Source organism: Neodiprion lecontei, chromosome 7 (genome assembly GCF_021901455.1).
Source record: "Neodiprion lecontei isolate iyNeoLeco1 chromosome 7, iyNeoLeco1.1, whole genome shotgun sequence".
NCBI lineage: Eukaryota > Metazoa > Arthropoda > Insecta > Hymenoptera > Diprionidae > Neodiprion > Neodiprion lecontei.
Genome location: NC_060266.1, coordinates 25,530,079 through 25,551,997, shown reverse-complemented (window position 1 = coordinate 25,551,997; position 21,919 = coordinate 25,530,079). Strand labels below are relative to the sequence as shown.

Here is a 21,919-nt window from a genome sequence, read left to right as displayed (position 1 = left end):
GTCGAAGGAGGTACGACACAAAGCCGCATGCGATCGCATGTGTCACGACACGCGAGATAAGAAGTTGCGTATGATGGAGGGGAAGCATTCGGACTATCTAACCATAAATGCAAAAAGCTTAACAAATATTGACCTGGTCGCGTTTGCCGCGCCTCTTCGAATCGCAGATAACATTGAAGTGACGTAATACGCCAACACTTTGTTCGCGAAACGGGTTTAGCTAAGAGTTTTTGGAACTCGGATTGCGACTCTAGTTACCCAATGATGCTAATCATAATAATGACAGCTGGTCGCCTCCGCGTTCGGACCACAATTCATTGAGAAAAGAAAGTGTGACGGTTGAAATTGAAGGTTCTCATTACGAACTGCTAGGACTGTAACTGTGCTTTGAATGGCGTTAGTTTCGAAGGATTTGAGAGAAGAGTTCAAATTTGAAGATGCTGAATATTGAAACCTGATATTTTAAAATTATGCCTCACGTTACTCCCCGTACATAGGAAACTCGTTATCAACCTCAAGATAAGGGTCACACCGAAGTGCTCTCCACAGAATCATCATATTGGATGGTGAAGTGTTGTGGTCAGAGTTTTGTTCTGAGTGAAAAAAAAAATCACTCGATTCTCACCTCTCTGCCGATTTCCTCTTCCTGTGTCTCGATGTCAGCGATGCTCCTCTTGAGCACATCCATGTTACCGTGTATATGAACCTTCTCGTTCTGCAAGAATTCAACGTACTTCCTTCTGTCCTCAATCTCTAGCTCCTCCCTGGCCTTGTCAGCCTTGGCTTCGTTCGACTTGGCGTTATCCCTCTCGGTGTTGTTTCTCTTCGGAGTGGCGAACGCCTCCTTGGACTTCGATATCATCGAGAGCTGCTCAATAGCCTCGAGGAGGTCGTCGTTCGATATGGCAAGTTTGTTCTCGATAACTTCACAGCTGTTCTGAAGCTGTCCGTTCTTCCTGTTACCCTGACACTGATGCTGATGCTGCTGCTGTTGCTGCTGCTGTTGGTTATTGCTAAAGCTTCTGAAGCCTCTCGCCTGCTGGTAAGACGTTGCGTTATTTTTCGTCACGACCGGATTGTGTTCCTCGATTTGCGAAGGTCGAAGATTTCCATTCGTAGGTGAAAAATTCTCGTAGTTCTGAGTCGGTAAGCTCCTAGAGTTTACCACCTGGATTTTCCCGTATCCCGAAGTGGCCTCGTTTATTCTAACGTTCTCGTAGTTCACAGCGATGGTCTCGTTGCCGTTCTCCCCTGAGGTTTCACCCCCAAAAACGACTTCGGTCCGGCCGTTCCTGGCCCCCTGGACCAGGTTGACGTTCTCGTAGGAAACCCCCGGCCTCGAAGATTCGGAAAATGAAAAATTGCTCTGCTGACTCCCACTGGAGGATGGACTCCTGATCGGACTGTCGAAGGGGGAATTGTAGCCGGGCCGCTTCTCCCGAGGAAGTGAGCCGTTCGTCTTTATCCTGAAAAATGGAATATATAATAAGACGGTGTGAGAAGCGATAATGGGAAGCGAGGAATTCCCCGATGACATCCTGCACCCTTTAATTCTCACCTGTTCGGTTGCCTGGGTCTCTGATCAACCGTGCTCTGTCTCTCGTACTCGGCGCACATGGCCAGGATCTCTTCGAGTCTGAGTTTTTCTTGTCGTTCGACCTCCTGCTCCCTCATCCTCTCTTCCTGTGCCTGCCTGCGCCTGGACTCAGCCTCCTTCCTCTTGTTCTCAGCATCGATCTGCCTTTCTCTGAGTTCCTCGATCGAGCACCCGCTTCCGGCGCTGGGTGTCGGGCTTTTGACTCTGGCGTAGTTCGCATAGGTTCTCCTCGGCTGGTCACTGTACTTTGGATTCCGGTTGAACGCCGGACTTGGGGGGTGGATCCTCCTGACATGGGGGTTTGAGCCGCCATTCACGAGGCCCAAGCCACCATTTTCATGGTCCCGCAAATTCGGGTTCGAGCCAAATTGATCTACCTGAAAATACTCGGTGGTTGTCTTGGCCACGATCAGGCTCTGGCTCATGTCGTACTCCCTTCCGAAGTTGTCGTACTCCGAGGAGCGCTGACAGACCAGACTCTGCGACATACCGACGCGTAGATTCTCCTCGTTCCTGTTATTCTCGTTGTTGTTCTCATGGTACATTTGCTTGTAGATCGGTTTCCCGAAACTCTCCTGGCTCCCGAATACCTGGAGGTTGTTATGGTTGGGCACCGACGTGCTTGAGACTCCGTTTCCGGCCGGAGATCTGCTCACTTCGCGTCGTTGGAGCCGGTTGTCGTCGTGCGCGATTATCGTCGGGGTGTTGGACCTGCTCACGTCAAAATTGGTCAGGTTCTGAAGGGGTGCGATGTTGTTGTTGTTGTTGTTTGCCTTGGAGAGCGACGCGAGGCTTGGCGACCTCGAGTAACCCAGTATCTGGTCAGCCGGAACATTCGCCGTTCCACTTCCGGCGGGGAAAACCTTCGGCGAAACGCAAACTGCGTTCCTACCCTGTCTGGCGAGCATCTCGAACTTCGTCAGCTTGCCGAGGAAACCCTCGTCCTCGGAGTACGAATTCCGGGGCGATTTACGGGGCGCTACAGGTGGCTTCCGCTCCAGATGATTCTCCAAGTTGTCGCCGAGCGAAAATGATATCGGTGCCATCGATATCCTCGAGTTCGGTAAAACCGATTTCAACTGTTTCGCTTCTGCTGGGTGATTGAACCTCATGTAACTCGATCGTCCAAAGGACAGCATGCACCCTGGGCAAATGGAACAAGACGAAGATGTTAGGAATGTCGATAAATTAGGCACCTGTATACGACTTTCATACCTTGGGCAAGTCGAACCGGACTGTTCACCAGAACTCCATCGACGGCCGTTTTCCCGCTGATAGGATACAGGGTCACAACATTGTTCTCGTTCTCGATGGCGCAGTGAATCGGCTCGATTCCCGTACCCGACACCGAGATATCAGCCTCCCTGCCTGAGCCGAGAGTGACTCGTCCTTTGCGTGAAACAATCGAGGTAAGAGGTTCGTCAGAATCATCGCGGTGTGGAGACTGCGTTTCGTAGATGTTACAAACGATAATTGCTGACGAAAGGGGTGCGCGGCACAGCAGCCGAGTAAATGGCGCGCTCGAGCAATTGCCCAATTAATTACCCTCTTGCGGTGTAGGTTAATCGAACGACCGGCGTTATGCAGAAATGTAATTCATTCATTGAGGATGAGCTTGAAAAGCAGGATGGAGGGACGGACGTTCGGGTTGAAGGAGCAAGTGTAAGCCGTCCCCATCGTTCTTGACGGGGCTGTAAAACAGTCTGGTGTATTTTTGACGCCCCATGAAGTTGGAGAAACCACGGTGCGTAGTCCCGGTTTACGATTTTGGGGCGGGTTGGTGCCGGCGTTATGCAAGTTCGAAGAGGGCTGCTGTTGATGCCGGAGTTGCCGGTTACCAGCGTAGCCGTGGGTCTCGAGGGCTCGACGAGTACAAAGGACGGGGATTTATATATAGTTTTGGCGTAGCCCCGGGAGCACGACGTCGACGACGGCGTTTCAGTCGTTTTGGGAATACTGGCTCCGTTGCACCGGCTCCGAACGCTGTTCGTCCGTAAGTCGCGGGGAGTCCAAGTCCCCGAAATACCAAATTACCAGAATAAGCACGCGCAGTCGGTTGCAAGAGTAGACACGGAGTGCGGCTAAGTCTCTTTCTAGAAGTCTCTGCAGTGCGAGATTAGGAAGGTGGTCAAGTCGAATAAGAATTTCAGAACCTACCGGAATCGACAAGAATTTGGAAAGTAGTATCAGTCATGGTCTCGACTATATCTGTCCAGATCACCCGACACCGTTGTTACCTAATATTCTATCGAACAAATTACGCAATTCAATTGATAGAAATTCATTCCCGTATACCCGGAACTGTATAAAAAAAAAAAAAGAAAACATGGAACAATTTCTCCCAAGTTATTTGCTGCCAGTAAACCTCTACAGAGAAACGTAATTCTGGATGCTCTTCCAACCGACGATGATCAGCTAGACGCAAAGTAGCACTTGGAGCCGGTGCAGCAGCCGTTGGCGGATGATTCCGTAGAATAATTTTCCAGCGACTATATTCGTATATGAATCCCGGGTTACCGCCCTCGGCGTGAACCAGTGTCTGAAACCTTCAGCGCCAATCTCCGCATGCATCGTAGACTACGTTCGGTGTCACTAGGAATTGGGAACATTGACGCAAGGAGGCATCCTCACCTTCGGGTAACGGGTGCAAGGTCACGGCGACTGATAGGCGTCCACTTCCGGTTGATACCAAGTGAGGTGTCTCCGTCTGAACCCGTAGGACTCGTCCAGTCTCCCGTACCTCGAGTCCAGTGTTCGCCATCTCGCCTGGAATATAGAGGATAAAACGCGTTAGTCTAAGGTTTTTTTTCGTTCTTGTGGATTGCGGTTTTTTTGCCCCTGGTATTTTTTCTGCTCTCGGGCCGAACGGCCGTTGACCGGTTTTGCATGTTCAGGGGACGGTCTCGTTAATTCCTTCCTTCGTGCATCTAAATACGTACATACTGGTAACTTTAATCTCCGAGAATCGGGTTACATCGGCTACGAGCTATATAATGAAACACGAAGCGTAACTCTAGCAGACAAGGGACGGGGGATAGGCACATAAATGTTCGCACGGTCATATTGATTTCTCGATAAGAAGCAGCCACTCGCTCGGATAAGATAGTCTCTCTGGAACGTGGAATTAGATCGGTAGCTGCATGTACGTCCCCGCATCGCATCGCGGTGATGAATCACTCGGACTAGAAATAATATTTCGTTCCTTTTTTTTGGTCCCGTTGGGATCCAAAGTCGACCCGGGAATTTCTCCTTAGAGGCAGCACTTGGAGAACAAGTAAAGGAATATTTATTACTGTATAAAAAGCAGCTTGAACCCGCAGAGAAGTGCACACGATTCTTTAATACCTACGGCAATAAAGTACGTGGCAAACGAGGAGGGGTAAATAGGCTTGCGCTAACAGCTAATGCAGCTCGTAATTAAACTTATTTCAACTCGTTACCGAGTCATTCGCATGGGTTGAACAACCTCGTGGTCAGCATAGTCGTCGTTGGAGACCAAGGAAATTGTTGCACGGGCCCGATTGTCGCGGTGTGAAGTTGAAGGTGTTTCCTCTTGTAAAAAATATTTTCTGCTATGATTTCTGCTCTCTGTGGGTATTTAAACCAAATCGGGGCGACAACACGGGGGAGAAAATTCATCAAGTCAATTAATCGATGCATTGCGATGCTCCCTGCAGGCTGCGCGACTCGATCAACCGCATCAGGAGGAAATGGGTCAAGTCAACAAACTCTCGGATTGCGATTGTACAGCGAGTTGGGAGTGAGAGAGGCGTTTGTTAAGCTACCAAAGAAAACAATCAATCCTTCTCGAAGGAAGAACAAACCACGACCACTACCAGCAGACATTTGCCTCCCGAAACGAAGTGGTTAAGCCCATTGAAAGGCGGAATGAAAAGAAGAATAGAACCGGGGACACACGAACGAGGAATCCAGAGGAGCTGAGAGAAAGAAAGAAGAATGAGAAGAAAGAGTGTTTGCGGGAATTATCATCAGACCACGACAAGTGGAGCCACGGTATTGAATCTAAAATCCTTTTACTATGGAAACAACGCTCCGTATATTCTCTCATTAATGTTACACCAACGGCACCGTGTACGGTAAGCGCGAGAAAAAGAAGCGCTCTTTAAGTGCCTGGAGTTGATGCTCCAATTGAAATTTCAGGATTGTTTTCTCGTTTCGACCACGGTGACGGATCCTCAGGAATAAGAATGGTAAACATGAAGTTATAAAAGTTGGAAATCGTACTCGAAACGCGGTTCACTTCACCTCTATCAAAGTCGCGGAGTTACGTTTGACGCGGTTACGAGTTCCCACTTGTGGCAGCTGAAGAGCCTGGGTATACACTTGGTCCGGGTCATTGAGGAAGAGAATTTGCTCACCCTCCCGAACAGCGTCCAGCCGTTTTACAGTATATCGTAGGTACACGCGACGGATGGAGAACTCGTTTAATTAGTCCCCGCAGGGGCGTGGGCGGGGAACAGAAAAATAGAGAGATAAGAGACGAGAGAGAGAGAGAGAGAGAGAGAGAGGGACGCTTTTAGATTTCAAAGGCAGCGAAGAAAACGGCGTAGCGCCTCGAAAGGAGCCAGTTGCCAGCCAGATGCCTGCCGGCACTTCTTCTTATACAATTTTCTCACTCTCCCTCTCGGTTCCTGCACGTATACGATGTGTATATGCCTCCGCTTTCGACTGTCATTCAGCTCATCTTTCAGCAAGGAGAAGCGAAGAAGACGATGAGAAGGCAGTCGGACGATAAGAAACGGTGAGCCGAGATGAAAGACTGCTGGCCTTGCGCGGGGCCTCGTCACCTTATTCTCTCTATCGTAAACGAAGCCCGGGAACATTTTGCTGGCGTTCTCATAGTTCAAGGTACCCGTACGGACGTTACACCGTAGACACTGTAGTCAAGATCACGCTTATCCACACCTCTGTTTCAGGAGGGGGACGGAACGCAGCGGATGCCTCGTCAAAGAAGTCGTCGAGCATGGAGCGGATGTTCTATATGCGGCTACCGGACGTGCGCGAGCGCTAACGCGTCTACGCGTGTAGGAACTGCGCACGTCCAGAGTACCAAAACAACTCGAAAGTTGTTATAGAATTATGGTCAAGAGGTTATGCCTAGTCGGGATTTTTCAAAAATCGATTTTTGTCTTATTGCATTTTCGAAGATCGGCTACAGCAGGTTTAAGAATCGTTATTTTTACAAATAAAAAATATCAGAATCAAGTTCAATGGTACCCCAATATGTATATGAATTTTTATATTAATAAATTGAAATGTCTCTTCGTCTCCTGACTAAGTATAACCCCTTAAGCCAGATTCGGGGTACCGAAGAAATGCAGGCGAAGTGGTTCTTATTCAATCGTCGGTTGGCGGGTTCCTTTTCCTTTATTTTCGCATGCTGTCGGGCAGCTTATCAAGCGGAGAATGATATCTCCTGAACACAGTCCGTATCGTCGACGGCGCCTCTTCTCCGTTTTATCTAATTTAACTGTGTAAACGTTGCGGTGTTCTTGCGACAGTTTTTGCTGCACAGGTGAATATTACACGTACACCTTGTATACCGTAAATCGTGACGCATTTGGAATACAATATTGTGACGGTAATTTACAGGTGGATAAATGTTTGAACAAACCACGGAATAGCTGTACGTGTGATATCAGTACGTATATGAAAGATCAAGCGGTTGCGAAATAATTTCCGAGTAACAAAACCATGGCTCTTCCCTTCGTCGTGACGTTGTACCTCGGGAAAATGATAAAAGAGTAGGAAAAACGAGTCGAAAAAAAAGAGTGAAAAAGAAAAAAAGAAAAAAAACACAACACACATCTACAATCGCGATTCGTGTTTACACAAGCCGATTCAACAACCGTGTTCCCTAGCCGGAGGCGTTTGCTTCGATGAGCAAGAGTGAAAGAGCGAGACGGAGATACGTATAGTCTAAACACGCTCACGTAGCATTCTCTATGAAGTCACTGACAGTTCTAGCGAGTGCTCGGAATAGCATGTGACAATCTTCGCGTCACGTGCTGCTGCACTTGGAGCTTTTACGATCTCTGTTATGAAGTTTGGTGAATTTTATGAGAAGCATGCGGATCAAATGGCCCGAGGACTGTGATATGCAACGAGATGAAAAATGAAGTGGCATCCACACATAAGCGGGATCGAAACCACTTGTGAAACGGGGACCTGCTGCAATCGATGTTCGTGCACTCGAGTAGCGAGCCTTTAGTAGATATATAAAGAGCATGCTGTAGTTAAGTGGTAGGTAAGCCGCTGCAGGAGTAACAGAAAATGAGTTAACGCCTCGGTGTATAAAACCAGCTACCATCTGCACCAAGCAGGCGAGAGTGCCTCGGACGACAGACGATCGAGTCTCTGTGAATTCTATAAAAAGTCACGTCAGACGAAACTTGAGAGTAATTTCCTACCCGGTGTAGTAATTGCATCGAAGAACGACGGGGACTCGAACACACTGGTTACATGCGCGTAATGGAAAATGTCCTCACGACGTCAGAGTTTCATTTTAATGGAGGCAAATCGTAATTCATGGGCTTTCAAATTCCTCGTGACGGATAAATTAATTAAACGTAATCAATAAGGTCAGCTGTTAGCCTGATTACGTTAGTTCGATTTCTTAAGATGACGCATTGCAAAGCGACATTCCCAATAATTGGGGGTAACTTACAAGCTTTGAGTTTGGTCGTTGTGTCATTAGGTTGAAGTTGGTAACGTGACGTTGACGATGTATGGTTGGAAAAATCGTTAAATCCAACTACCTGAAAGTCGTTCTAAAATTGTACAACGGTTTATTCCACGATGTTTCGTTACGTTAACGTTACCGACTTCTAAATGATGCGCTGTTTGATTTCCACCGATCGTCTCGAAAGAGATCGAACAGTTTTTCCATCGAGTCGCGCAAAGCGTGGCTTTGGTATGTTTAACAACCGGCTTGCGCTTCTTTTTTCTTTTTTTTTTTGAGGAACAATTAACGACGGTGATGACATCACCGTGGCAGCAAGCCGCTGGGCGTGGTGTTGTTCATTTTTATCTAATGCGTACGGCGGTGAAGGCGCATCAAACAAAGACGAACCTCGTTTATTGTAAAGATTTTTCATCGATGAGCGCATAATTTCGATTTTAGACACAATTTCAGCTCCAGATCAGCAGCTCCGCCCGACTTCTTTCCAATTTCGTTTCCAACGCAACGCGTGCATTCGTTTCTACAGTGTCACGATGCCATTAGGGATTAGCTATTACCCATTAGGAATTCGGAACACGGACTCGCGTAGTAGAAGCGACCGTCGGTATTTCGAAAGGTTTTTGTCGAATGGTGGTAGTGCATCGGTAGTCGTATACCTACCCACGTGGCGTGCCTACTATGGGTTGTTAGCTAATTCTTAAACCGTCCTCGCGAGTCCAATAAACTCGTCGCACTCTTCGGACAAACAATTCTTCCACAACCGTAGGTTAGAAATGGAATTTCGAACAGGCTGAAAAATTCCCCCAACACGACTAACGTGTGATAAATATCAAAATTTGCCAAATTTTCCGACAACATTTCAGTGTTGAATATTTTTTATTTTTTTTTTCTCTCATCTATCAAAAATAAACCAAAGTTGTAAACTTTCCCGTACATTAGCTGAAAAAATATTCTAGATATCGTATTTTTAACCCTGTGTTCATTTGTTTTTAAAGTCTGATTCAAATACGGGGTCAATCACGTGTCACGGGGAATGTATACGTACGTAATACATCCAAAGCTCTGTTTTCTCACTTCTCTCTCTCTCTCTCTCTCCCTCCTCTCTGGTTCCGTGAATATCCGGAGGCGTCCGCCTGTCTGTTCTACCGTAAACCTGCATGGCGGAAACTAATATGTATACACGTTACATTCGAGGGCGACCGCTTGGTACCGTTTTTGTAAATCAGACGAGAATAATAATGATACGTAGGTGGTCCCCGAGGCACTGCTACACCTTCGTCCCACAGAAGTTCCCGTGTGTGTTTCGATTTAACCACATATCCGTTCTCTTCTTCTTTTTTTCAAATTTTATTTCTCACTTTGTTTTGTACCATCCACACCGTACACATGATCCGTGATGACGGTATTTCTACGTCGGAATATAAAGCAATCGCCCGGTTCGCGCGCCCCTTTATACAAATGCGATGAACAGCTCGATGCGTCACCGTGCATGGTAAAATACTCTGCATACACACCAAACGCACGCAGGGTATTCGTACGACCTCCGTTTACTAACGAGGAAATCCCGGGCCCTTACACGTCATTGGGTATACACTTGACCTCCCGCTAGACTCTAGCAGCTTTCTATTACCTAGGAGAGTTTTCGTGACTCAAAGTTTTCTCAACGATAATCAAGCGGTAAAACGATACGTGAAATCGGAATCTGAACAATTGTTTTTCAGGGATAAGTCACGGTCGAAAACTGAACTGGGACGGGGTTGAAGTTCCGAAAACGTTCAATTCCGAATTATTTGCTGGCGAAACTTGAAATAAAGAAATCGAACTTTGAGGAAATAAAAAAGTTTCGAACGGTCGGAAAGCTGACGGCTCAAAGTTACAAAACGCAAGATTCTGAAAATTCAAGTTACGATGGAGCAAAGTTCAGATGAGTAAATTTCCGATAGAGAAAAATTTCGAAAGTTAAAATATAACCAGGAATCAGAATAGCCAGGATTCCGAACGTAAGGATATCGAAAATCCGAAACAAAGAAAGATCAAAGTGGTGAAATTTCACCAAGCCAGATATTCGCAGAACTGAAAATCTTCGATCATTCCTCATTTCGATGCTTCAGATTTCAAAATTTTCTCACATTCGCACTTCCGGAACTTTGAGCGTCGAGTTTCGGGCCATTCAAAACTTTGACGTTTCGTCAAAAGTTTCGCTTCTTTACCTCAAGTTTCACCCCAAAAAAATTCGGAACTCGGCTCCTCCGGAACTTTTCAAATTTGAAATTTCACACCCGCCCCCCTGAACTAAAAAATGTTTATTTCGCTCGACTATCGCGATTAAAAATTTCTTCTTTCAATATTACACGAGAACTTCATCAGGCACAACGTGTCCAAGTATTACACGCTGTTGGAGAGTATAAACGAACGGTTTACCGAACGGACACGCGATGCAGATCGCATCACGTAGGTTTGAACATTGGACAGGTTCGCCGCGCAAGTGCGTATGCGTTAACCTGAGCAGGTGTGCCAGGTGCTCGGTGCGAGTATGTATTCTGAATATTTCGACCCTGCCCATCGCACCGCGCTTTTTCCCGTGACCGGCGATGACGGCTTGTACGAGCAGAAAATACCAACGTGTTCCTGGGTATTGTTTTGCATCCGTATACGCAGATTATACAATCGTTTCGTGCAGTCGCGGTTCTAGAATTACCTAACGGCGATATTATGATATTCGCTGTACGTCAGGACGTAAAAGGATGGCCGGTGGGTGATTTTCCAAGAGTTGAGACGTGAGATGCGGGTGTGCTGCTAGATGCAGACGGACCCACTCTGAAGAAGCGTCTTACGGATACAGTCACTCAGCTTCACTGTTACATTCACAAGTTACAGATTGGCAAAGAATATTCGATTAATTGTTTTTTACGTTGTACTGTACTATGTTTCATTTTTTTTTTTTTGGTTTGATAATTGATAGCGACCTATAAATATTTTCCTACCTCATCCAGGTTTTACGACACCTTTTTTTCAGTATTTGTCACAAATTTTACGAGTGACACCTTGTAGAAAAAAAGTTAAACGATTAAACACCCTGTTCCAATTTCATGTACATACCTACGATACATGCCAAATAGTAATTGATTCTACAGGGTTTGCCGTGTACCGAAAATTAAATTAAAAAAAAAAAAAACAAACAAAACGAAACAAATCAACGAACCAAACAATCAATTTCAAAAGTAAATTGAATGAATTCAATGAACCTGAACATATCCAACACGTGTAATATTCTGTAATACTGTAACGGTAATATCAAATTGCGCCAGTATAATGCTGCTGATACGGCTAAGCTTTGGATGGGGTTTGACAGATAAGCTGGCATGTTTGTTTTAATTCGAGCCACATAGGTACATGCATATGTATGTACATGTATACCCAAACCGAGATAAAGAGTCGGTGTTGGGAATTAGAGTCGTTCGGGTTTGTCACACAAGCTCCGATACTCGTGTCTCCTTTTTCCGCGTTTACAGTTTACATCAAAAGTAGCGTCTCTGATGAGTTATCGACACGAGCGACCGAAGCGTATAATTCTCCCGGTATTCCGCGCAAAGTACGAAATGCGAAAGGCAAAGTTGGGTCGAGTTGCACGTATGGTTGGAACGCGAGTTGACGTGTACTAATCGTGTTTGTACATTTATAATACGAGCACGCACGTTGATGTATAAAATGTCGTAACCGAGTCATCCGCGAATGGAACGAACGCCGAGTAGCTGGAAAGTGGATGCTGGAAGCTTGAAGGATCGCGCGAGAGTGATGTTATAACGCACGCTCACTTGGGTACGAAAAGGAAGGCAGCCGGTCGCGTAGCGGCTGCTCGATACGTTTGTGTGCACATATGTCTCAAGAAAAACAAGGAGAACAAATAGGAAAACAAATGTTACGTATGCACGCACTGCAGTGTTAATAAATAATTTTTTCTCAGTATTTGTCACAAATTTTTCGAGTGGTAACTAAGAAAAAAAAAACGTTTCAATGTGAATCAACCTAGTGTACTCCGTCTGGAAACGCAAGAAAAGTCGAGGCGCACTACAGGAATGCCATTGACGTTCTTACCCTCCTATAAATTCCGAATATTATGCTATTACGCTAAATATCTTGACCTGCCGCAAAATTCTGTACGTAGTATAAAGTGGAGGTGGATAAGTAGGTACGCGGGAAGAGCCGATGACGAATCGACGTGAATAGATCGATAGACGGATAAGATACGACGAGTAGATTTACGTGTAAATTACGCAACCCGAGTCAAGATCGTCGCAACGAGTTGATCAGGAATGCGGTTCCTCCGCAGTTTCGTCATTGTATATTATTCGGTTCAAATTGTTCCTGGTTTGAGGATATATCTGTTTCTGTACAGATCTAAATTCACCATCTTTGTAACTCGAATGGTTTTGAACAACTAACTCGAAGAAAGCTTCAGACCGCATCGCGCCATGAATCAAGATTAAACTTACAGCTGAGACTGGAATTGAAGTAAATGGCTGACCACAGTCCCGATGGTAATCTAAATTTTTACAACGTCCGCCTAGGTATAGTCCAAATCGAGCAGACGGTAAACGGTATGCATACCATCGAGAGCAATCGGAGCCATTACGCAATGTGAAATCAATCTCGCACGAACGGTACCAAAGACACTGATCGCAAACAATGAAACCGTACGTAAGTAAAACGTTCCAAGATGAAAATCGATACCCTTTTACAATAACATTTCGCACGGATGTCCAGTGTTACAAGACGCGTCCTTATCGCGTAACCCATTGCTTGCAATCCGCAATTCCACGCGTGTAACGATCAAGATTTATTATTCATGGTTGGGAAAAGACAACATCCCGTAGGTAGGTATAACAGTTTAAAACGAAAGTAAAGACCCTACGATGCTGCAGGTTCATCGGCGTGTAAGGAATGCCGCGGTCGTTCCGCTCCCCTCTTCCTCATCCTCCTCCTCCTTCTCTTCCTCTTCACCCTTCGGGTCTTGACGGGGCTGCTCCGTCGACTATCGTCCACCGTTTACACCGGCACACCAGACCAGACGTGGCTCCAATATGATCCTCCTGCCTCGTTCCCAGAACTGCAGGTAGTCCCTGCTCGGGTCATTAGCTGGGTAGGTAAGCCAGCAGGTATAATAAGGCTGCACCGAGTAATGGAGAACCCTGCGAGTACGAGGAACCCAACTTAAAGTGCTCCAAGTAGGTTGGCAAATCGAGGTTGAGTTGGGGACTTCCACGCGAAGGTTGGAGCATCTGCAACATCGATCGACCGTAATTGTTCGTCAACCGATCGTTGGAACGTCGAAACCTCTTCCAGCAAAGAGGCAACATGGCGGCGGATATCATTGGATAATGGCGGTCCTTCCTACGGCCACGAGTACACACCGGCGGCGTGTTTCTGTATCTCCGTCTTTCTCGCATTCACTCTTACGTAACCATTCGAGACGACCTTGCGGTGATGGCCTTTCGGAACAGCTACGTGCACCGGGTGACAAAAGAACCAGTCGTCGTTCAACGAGCGTTGTATACCGGCTCGAAGAACTACTGATTGTACTTTTTACATTTCGTTATTCTATCGTCGACAGGCTGCTTTACACACTCGCTTGATCTATATATACATGTATAGACCTTTCCTCGTAGTTTACGTGTGCAGGAAGAATTGGGATCATGCTATTCGGAGTATCGTAAAGGTTTGTACTGCCGATGTGCCTCCTTGACGCGCGGAAGAATTTCAGAGGCAATTCACCGACCATCGTGGCTGCTAATTGAAACGGAAGTAAAAATGGACTTGAAAATTTTCATTAAATATTTTCACGAGTCGTTATCACCAGTAATAAAAATTCCTCGATATCATTAGACACAGCTATTTCACCTGTTCTAGTGAAAAATAATAAGGCCTTAATTGAAAGAGTATAATTAAGTGCGTTTTTCTAGTCCGGCAAATTTATAACGCACGTAATAACATACAACCGTCCTTCAGGCGACGATGTTCCAGAGATGCAAAAACGAGCACATGAGATTGTACACCAAAGGATAACACGTATGTTTGCCTTGCGGTGTCGCTTGTAATTCATGTAACGAGCACTCCAGAGGTGTAAGTTTTGCAACGTTTTGAAAATGCGGGCATTCCACGGAACGCCATGCGTAGGCACATCGGTTGTACGTACGTATAATACATGCATACTCCTCGATGTCATACCTACGCAACATTATTATACCACCGCTAGAAGAGACTCGCGTGTATTTGTGACACGATTACGCGGGCTGGGAGTCCGTCGATTATTTGCCCCAAGATAAGGCCTCGTGGTCTGAATGCGTTATTGTACCTGTGCAGATACCGACCGCTGTAGTCCGATCAAAATAGGTCTGAAATAAAAATATTCCGTATAAGGCTGCATTTTTGTGTTTCGGGATTTTCGACCCTCCGGAACTCAAATCTATAGTCATTTTTAGTCTCTTGACGACGATTCGCCTCGCTTATTTTACAGATTCAAATTAATATTCGCACGACAAAGCCAGTCTTGCAATTGTAACGTAAGTTAACTATATAGCTACAACGTGTTTATCATTGGCACTGCAGTATCAGCGTGATTTGCTCAACGCTCGTCGATTATTATTGATTTCGATTGACGCAAATCGCGAACGATCGCGTCTGCGTGCCGCATTCTGTACTCGATTCGACTCGACTGTTGCATCTGTGATTTTCCCCTCATTTTCGGTTTAGCCGAGCGTGGGCATCGGACATTGGTCACATTTTCACACGGTTCATTTCACACCAAACTCTGGTGTGTGGGTATCTGCAGCCTCGTTGCACGTCTCCATAAGCGTAAAACGTCAGGGCGGGAGAGATGTTTCAAGATGACGTAACGAAGGCCCGTATAAAGACAATCAAAATAAATTATTTTAAATTGCCGTACACACAATCTACCGCGGCGCGTCGCCTCGTCTTGCTTTTTAACAACGCGTTCGTAGGTACGTACACTTATAGATCGATGTCGGCGAGCCCGATGATCAGTCGCTGGACGATAATTGGCGCGCAAAAAAATTGATCAACCGTCAATCTTTCGATCGTGTAATTGCGATTTATATTCTGGTGCGGATGAGTAAGACTCGAGACCGTCCAGAGTTTGAGGAAAAATATGAAACATGAAATACTGCAGTCCCGACCACGTGGTGCGCGACTAGCCGGTTATCAATGAACTGTGCCAAAAGCGATAAAGCTCTATAAGTAAACGGCTACGGCGGAAAACGTCGCGGCTTGTAAACGTGGCGCGGCACTTGTGTTCATTGTAAATATACGTCTGTTGCATATTCAACTGCGATTAAGTTTATCATCGCGGTTCGGGTCAGGGGGCTTTTGATACACGATGTACGAATTTTATACGAAGAATTTTTATTACATTTCCCGCGTCGTCGCGGAGCCGAAGCTGAGACTCTTAATGCCTGGGTAAACAGAGATTAAGATACGAAATAGTACCGTCTTCTCAGGGATGCGGAATCGGGAGGAAAAAATAAGTCGATAAAAGAAAGAGAGAAAAAAGAAACGTTGAATAATCAACATTTTCTCATTATAACTATCTGTTTGAATTTCGCAAGCGAAAATCACGCGCCGGTAATAAAAATCTTTGTATACATGTGTGCATAATATATCAGATACGTTACATTACACATCTTGGCTATGTTCTGCTAAAAATCACGTCTACGAGCCGATGGCCTAATAATACATTTGTATATTATACGCGAGATTTGAGAGGCACCTTATGCCGTTCAATCGCTATTTATGCCCTAGCTATTTTTACAATAATTTTCACCCGGTGACTAAGACGCGGTACATTCTGGTTATAAAGTTTATAGTTTTCCAACGTGCGGGGTTACGCGTATAAGGTATTTCAGTCTTGACAGAAAGCAACGTATCAAAGTTCAGGGTAGCGGTAAGAAGTCACATTTCGGATTCCTGGATTTTTTTATTGCATTCAGGTTTTCTCGCGCAACGGAAATGCAATTTTTCCTCTGCCTGTTCGATGAGAAAAATTGTCGCGAGTATAAAATGAATTTCGGAATATGACAATATATTTCGTTCAAACAATATTCCTCGAAGCTTTAAAAATGATTTTACGTCACTTGGGATTTTTTTTTTTTTCGTTGCTAATGTGACTTAATTGCTGCGTGCAGCTTTGAAGCATTCGCAGAATAACTTCTTCGACGGACAATTCGAAAATTCTATTACAGTTTTCTCGATTTTCTCTGTCTGTGCTTACAGCGCTGCAGCGGATCGGCATTAGATATTATCTCTCTCCATTAAGAACCTCTCTTCGCGTTTAGTGAATCGTGAATGATTCCGCGTTTCATTTTTCATCGTTAACGATTTCGCCAGTCATGCAGCGGTGCGGACTGACATAGTTCACCGTAGGTATTGTAATGACCGACGATTTCCGCGTATCTATAACTTAATTTCAATCTCAAACGGGGCAGAACGAGATTCAACATAATACATTGTTGTTCGAACAGAATGGAAAAGATCATAGGTATGATCGATTCACCCAGAAAACCATCAATCTTTGGATTTCTTCGACTTTATTCTTTCCTTCCGAAAGCCACCTGCAGAAATTTTGCAAGACCGTAAATAAACCATAGACGTATATACATATATAAATATAGATAAGCGAACTTGGAGGTCGGTTTCATTAGAGCTGTTTTTAGATAATCAAATTGCGAAATATTCTCGTTAAATATTTTTCCCTATAAAAGCTCAACGTTAGGTTAAAGATTGATTGTCAAGATCGGGGCATATGTTTATTCATCCAAAACTGCGTGCAATAAAACAGGGTGGCGACCATTTTTCTCAAACAAATTTCCTCGACTTATCCCCGTAAAAAAATTCAGAATTCCCTGATTTTATCTCACGAAACTTGGGTAAGGTTGGTCAGCTTTTATGACCAAAAGCTCCAGAAGTTGTGCACCTTGAATATATAAATTTGTGTGTAAAAAAAAAAAGAAAAAAACAAGCACGGTACGGCTTCGTTTCACACGAATAATTAGAAATTTAACAAAAATACCATTTCCGAAAGTTATCTCAGGTGAATTTACAACGTATAGCTGTAGTTCGTAAACGATTTATAAAAAAAGTACGTTTTTCCCTACGGCCCATCGTAATTCTCCGACTATTCACGATTTTCTCGGTTGGTCGCCACCCTGTAGAAACCATCCTGCGTGAAAATCGGCACAGAAATCTATCCTCGACCTCTTACATACACACAGGCAGCGGTTCGACTGCCCTTTACTGACCGGTGCGCGTGCTGACAATAACGGACAATGTAAGCCGCAGATGCAGGAAGGGCCGTAAGCACGCAGAACGGAGAGGAACGTGAGAGGAGGCGAGGACGGTGCATTGTCCTTTCTCTCCCGGCGCCCCTCGCAGCTGTTCCAAAATAGAAAATCCGTCCCCGCTCCGCAGACTCCGAAGGGCAGGAAATTTGAACGAGCGAACAGAACGGGTCTCGGTCCATTTCGCGAGTCGAGACGCAGCGAGACTCGAATCGAGCGGCTCGCCTCCTTCGTCTTTGCGAATCGGTGGTTGTCGTCTCTCCTCCTCTCTTCCTGCGATTCAAATAACCAATCTTCAACTCACCAAAAGAGCTGGAGGGAAGCGGCGACGGCGTGAGTATCCAGAGTCCTCGATCGGGCGTCCGGCACTCGCGTCGCGGATAGTGAAATGAGACGCGCGAGCTTTTAGGCGGCGGTGAAAAAGCTTGCGGAGTGCTCGGCCCGGCGGTTTGGAGCCTCGCGTTCCATGCTACCGTTCGGAGATGCTTGACTCTGAAGCTTCGGAACTTTTGAGGAACTCGACACTTCCTGCGGCGTGCTCGATGCTCTCAAAGTCTGTCGAGCGATTCTATAGTCTGCGTGTACCCGACGCCGGGCGACGACTGAGTGAGCAACGAAGTGGGGAGGGAGCCGGATCGGCCAGACTTCGTCGATTGCCGAGCTTTGCCGAGCGCAGCTCGCCGCCAGAGGCGCGCGAGATCGGAGCTTTACCGATCGGTAATGAAGAAACTGGCCGTTGACGAGTTGAAGCGAGTTTAAGACTAGAGGTTAAGAAATGGAATTCCCGATTGACGGAAGGACCCGAATAACAAAATTTTCACAGACCCGAAAATTTTTATATTCGTAGAATTTGAACATGTCGTTGAAAGTCCAAGTGTAGAAAATTGAAAACATAGAAAGTCGAAAATCAGAAAGACAAAATATATAAAGGGTCGAAACATAGAAAGGAAAAATTGAGAATCTGTGTATGATATCTATATTAGATATCGAGAGGAATTCTGACGGCGATCTATAATTCGGCATTTTATACTCTGACCTTTCCGTATTCTTTTACTTTATTTTTATATTCCATGCTTCGACTTTCTACGTCGTTAAATTCTGAAATCAAGTTTTCACTGCTTTAAAAATTCGATACCATGACTCTTCGATTTTTCGATCTTTCCATGTTTTTACTCCCACCCGAGTTTGTCGAGTCTCTAACATCACGGATCATGCTTCATCCTTCGGTCGACTAAAAGCCCCATTTTCCAAAATTCGTATCCGTTATCGAGTCAGGCGTTATTGGCCACAGCGATGGCGGCAGATTGGAAAAGCTCTGAAGCTCAACGGGGTAGTTCCACCGGGGTACGAAGCTCCTTCGGACCTGGTCTCCCGCCTCCGTTCCTCCCTCGAGAAGCTCGTCGATCGCCTCGGAGGCCAGAGGCGGTAAATCCACCCCTTGCAAGCTCTGCCGTTCCCTTGCGAGTACTGAAAGGATCGAAAGACGTTGAATCTCGGTCTGTAATCGATCGATTTCATGCCTTACCGTGCTGCTCCAGCTCCCACATCATGTGCGGTGTGTAATGGGAGAATCTGCACCCGCTCCCGAAGGCGCAATCACCCTGAGTGATGAAACGCTTGCATGGTGTTTTCGCGGACTCTTCCTTCAGGATAACCGCTGCGTCTGAAAAACGATGGTTTTGTAAAATTGAAATGAATTATCGAAGCCTGAAGCTTGGAAGAGAATAATCAATCCCACCTTTGAACCGGTCGTAATGCTCGGTGCGATTTCTCGAGTGCTGGATACTCGACAAGTGTTTTTTTCTCGCTTCCGGGTCGTCTTTGAAGGACCGATCGCAGTAGTCGCAGTAGTATCGTCTACCCATTCCGGGGTTATTTACAGAGATAAGACGACGAGCAGCGTGTCTTTTTTACCCTCTTTTCCCCCTCTGCGGCGTTATGCAAATTCTCGTTTTATTATTCGCCACCGACTATATTACCATTTAATGTACACTTGCGCCAAACGACCGCGCGTCAACCTTGGACGCGAAACTGTAAATAAAACAGGGAACAAGGAAGGAGAAAAGCACGACGTGGATCAGGGAAACGACACAGAGCGCTACACGCGCTTATTGATCCTCCGTCCCACGTGACCGGCCGCCATTTTGCGGCTCGAGACCCGAAACTCAGAGGCGCGCGGGTTTGAATATAAAATTGAATTATGAAACGGCTGGGGAACCGCGATTTGCCTAAAAAATTACTCGCTCAAATTTCCACCTTGTATTAAAACTTGTTATTTGAGAATAAGACGAAACGTTCGAGCGTAATTCTATGTGGTACATCATTTCTGCACGAGCTTGGATCCCGAGGAATTTTTACGAGAAAAAGCACACATTTATTATACAGCTAAATTAAAATGTATATTTAGCCAGCGTTATGAGAAAACTTTCTTTCCTTTTTTCGTTCCAGCAACACCGAGGGGAATTCGTGTATTCGCCCTTTTTTCATTTATATACATTCTGACGTAGGCATTTATTTTAAATAAACAGGGTACATATGCATGTGTAGTACTGCTCGATTAAATCATATATTGTATATAGAATAGATATAGGCATAATATCTGAATGTACACACATACATCGCCACGTGTATTGTTGCTGTTGAACGAAGAAAAACGTAATAAAGATTCTCTTCAATTCTTATCAACGCGTTTATTGTAGGTAATAATAAGGTAATTGTGTAATGTTATATAAACTAAAGCAATTATACTTATGCATGTATGCATACATGTATGTATTATATATAGGTCACATACGTAAAATTATATCATAAGATCGATCCTGAATATCAATTTTCTACCTTCATTGCAATATATAGTTCACCTCGCCTTTTATGTATTTATATATTAATTTGATATATATGTGTGTATATATATCAAATATATATACACATATATATATATATATATATATATATATATATATATATATATATTCATATTTGTTTATGTATAAGTACAATTCGAAATCACCTATGTATTATCGCTTCCTCTACAAGCACATAGTTTATATCTTTGTTTTTCGAAATTATTTTATAATACTCTTACGCACGTTGGTATAATTAAATAACATACGAGTAGTGGAAAATTTAACGAGAGAGAGAGAGAGAGAGAGGAGACAGAGAGAGAAAAAATCATACGACCGATTGAAGTGAAAATTGATTTTCGTTTCTTGTCCTTCTCGCGTCGAATTCGAGAAAACCTTGGAACGATTCTCTCGCAATATTTTTACACCTACCTCAACCGAAACCTCCGGTTGAATCGATAGATTCGGTGTTGCGAAACTTCTCTCCTCAAACACTGCATAAATTATGCATCGTATAGGTATAGATACTTGTCTGTGTGACAACACGGCCGGGTTACATAGCCATGGACCCACAGGCGTATTCTACACTTTCATATCCGCAACGAGCGTATAACGTATACCTATATCTGAATTTTAAATTCGACGTGATCAATCTAGCCCAACGCGATACGTCGTCCCTCTCGTGACATGTGTCACTGGGTATAGTGCAAAGCCCTGTTTGAATTTACTCATCTTTACCGCATGGAAAAATAATGCGATGGTTTGCAGGCTGCGAATGCATCGCAATGTCGTACTGAGAAGTTGATTTAACATTTTTATTTGAATAAAAGTTAATTTAATTAATAAAAGATTATCTCCCCGAGATCATAATTATGTGTAAAGTGTTTTCTTTTTTCTTCATCTTCTTCTTCTTCTTCTTCCTTTTCTTCGTTCACTCGTTCACTTACTGTAGAAATCTTCGTTTATTATTGTAATTCTTGATTACTCGTTGGATTTAAAGAACAAAATCTTTGTTGTTTCCTTCTTTACTGTATTTTTTATCTTTTTTATTTTGGCTCACGTTTTAGCGATACATAAAATTGAAGCGATGCGCTTGTGTGTTGTTGGTAAGAAAATTTCAATTTAAATGAAAATTAGATAAAGTTGAAATTCACAGTGATTGGAAAATTATTTTAATCAGGATTTGCCTTACAACTGTCGTGTAATATTGTAAATAATTATACCGACCGCGTATATCGAATAAAAATGCTATCCTTAAAATTTTTACCAACGGTCTTAAACGATTCTACTAATTTATTCCTCTTGAATCTTTCCTTTCATTCATTCTTTCTTTTCTCATTATGTTTAGAAGCATCCCACCTAAAGCCAACGATGTTAAATTTTTACTACCGGTGGGTATGCGAATGAACTTCTTTTACAGTAACTT

General features: G+C 44.5%; 2 protein-coding genes across 2 annotated transcripts in view; both read right to left on the bottom strand.

Moving 5' to 3' along the window:
- The window catches only part of LOC107223090 (pleckstrin homology-like domain family B member 1), a 29,736-nt gene extending 11,472 nt beyond the window's left edge, over positions 1 to 18,264 (bottom strand). Inside the window, exons 1-5 of the mRNA XM_015662666.2 lie at positions 17,955 to 18,264; positions 4,229 to 4,363; positions 2,813 to 2,986; positions 1,559 to 2,741; positions 626 to 1,466 (exon numbers count right to left, since the gene is read on the bottom strand). Coding sequence (XP_015518152.1) covers positions 626 to 1,466; positions 1,559 to 2,741; positions 2,813 to 2,986; positions 4,229 to 4,358 — 2,328 coding nt within the window. The 5' untranslated portion in view covers positions 4,359 to 4,363; positions 17,955 to 18,264. The remainder of the gene's footprint in view (positions 1 to 625; positions 1,467 to 1,558; positions 2,742 to 2,812; positions 2,987 to 4,228; positions 4,364 to 17,954) is intronic.
- Positions 18,265 to 18,769: 505 nt separating this feature from the next.
- Positions 18,770 to 19,711, bottom strand: LOC107223087 (zinc finger matrin-type protein 5). Its single transcript, XM_015662664.2, has 3 exons — positions 19,389 to 19,711; positions 19,176 to 19,313; positions 18,770 to 19,117 (listed from the first exon to the last, which is right to left on the bottom strand). Exons 1-3 carry the CDS (start codon positions 19,513 to 19,515, stop codon positions 18,882 to 18,884), a joined length of 501 nt encoding a protein of 166 aa, XP_015518150.1. The 5' UTR covers positions 19,516 to 19,711; the 3' UTR covers positions 18,770 to 18,881.
- Positions 19,712 to 21,919: the final 2,208 nt, after the last annotated feature.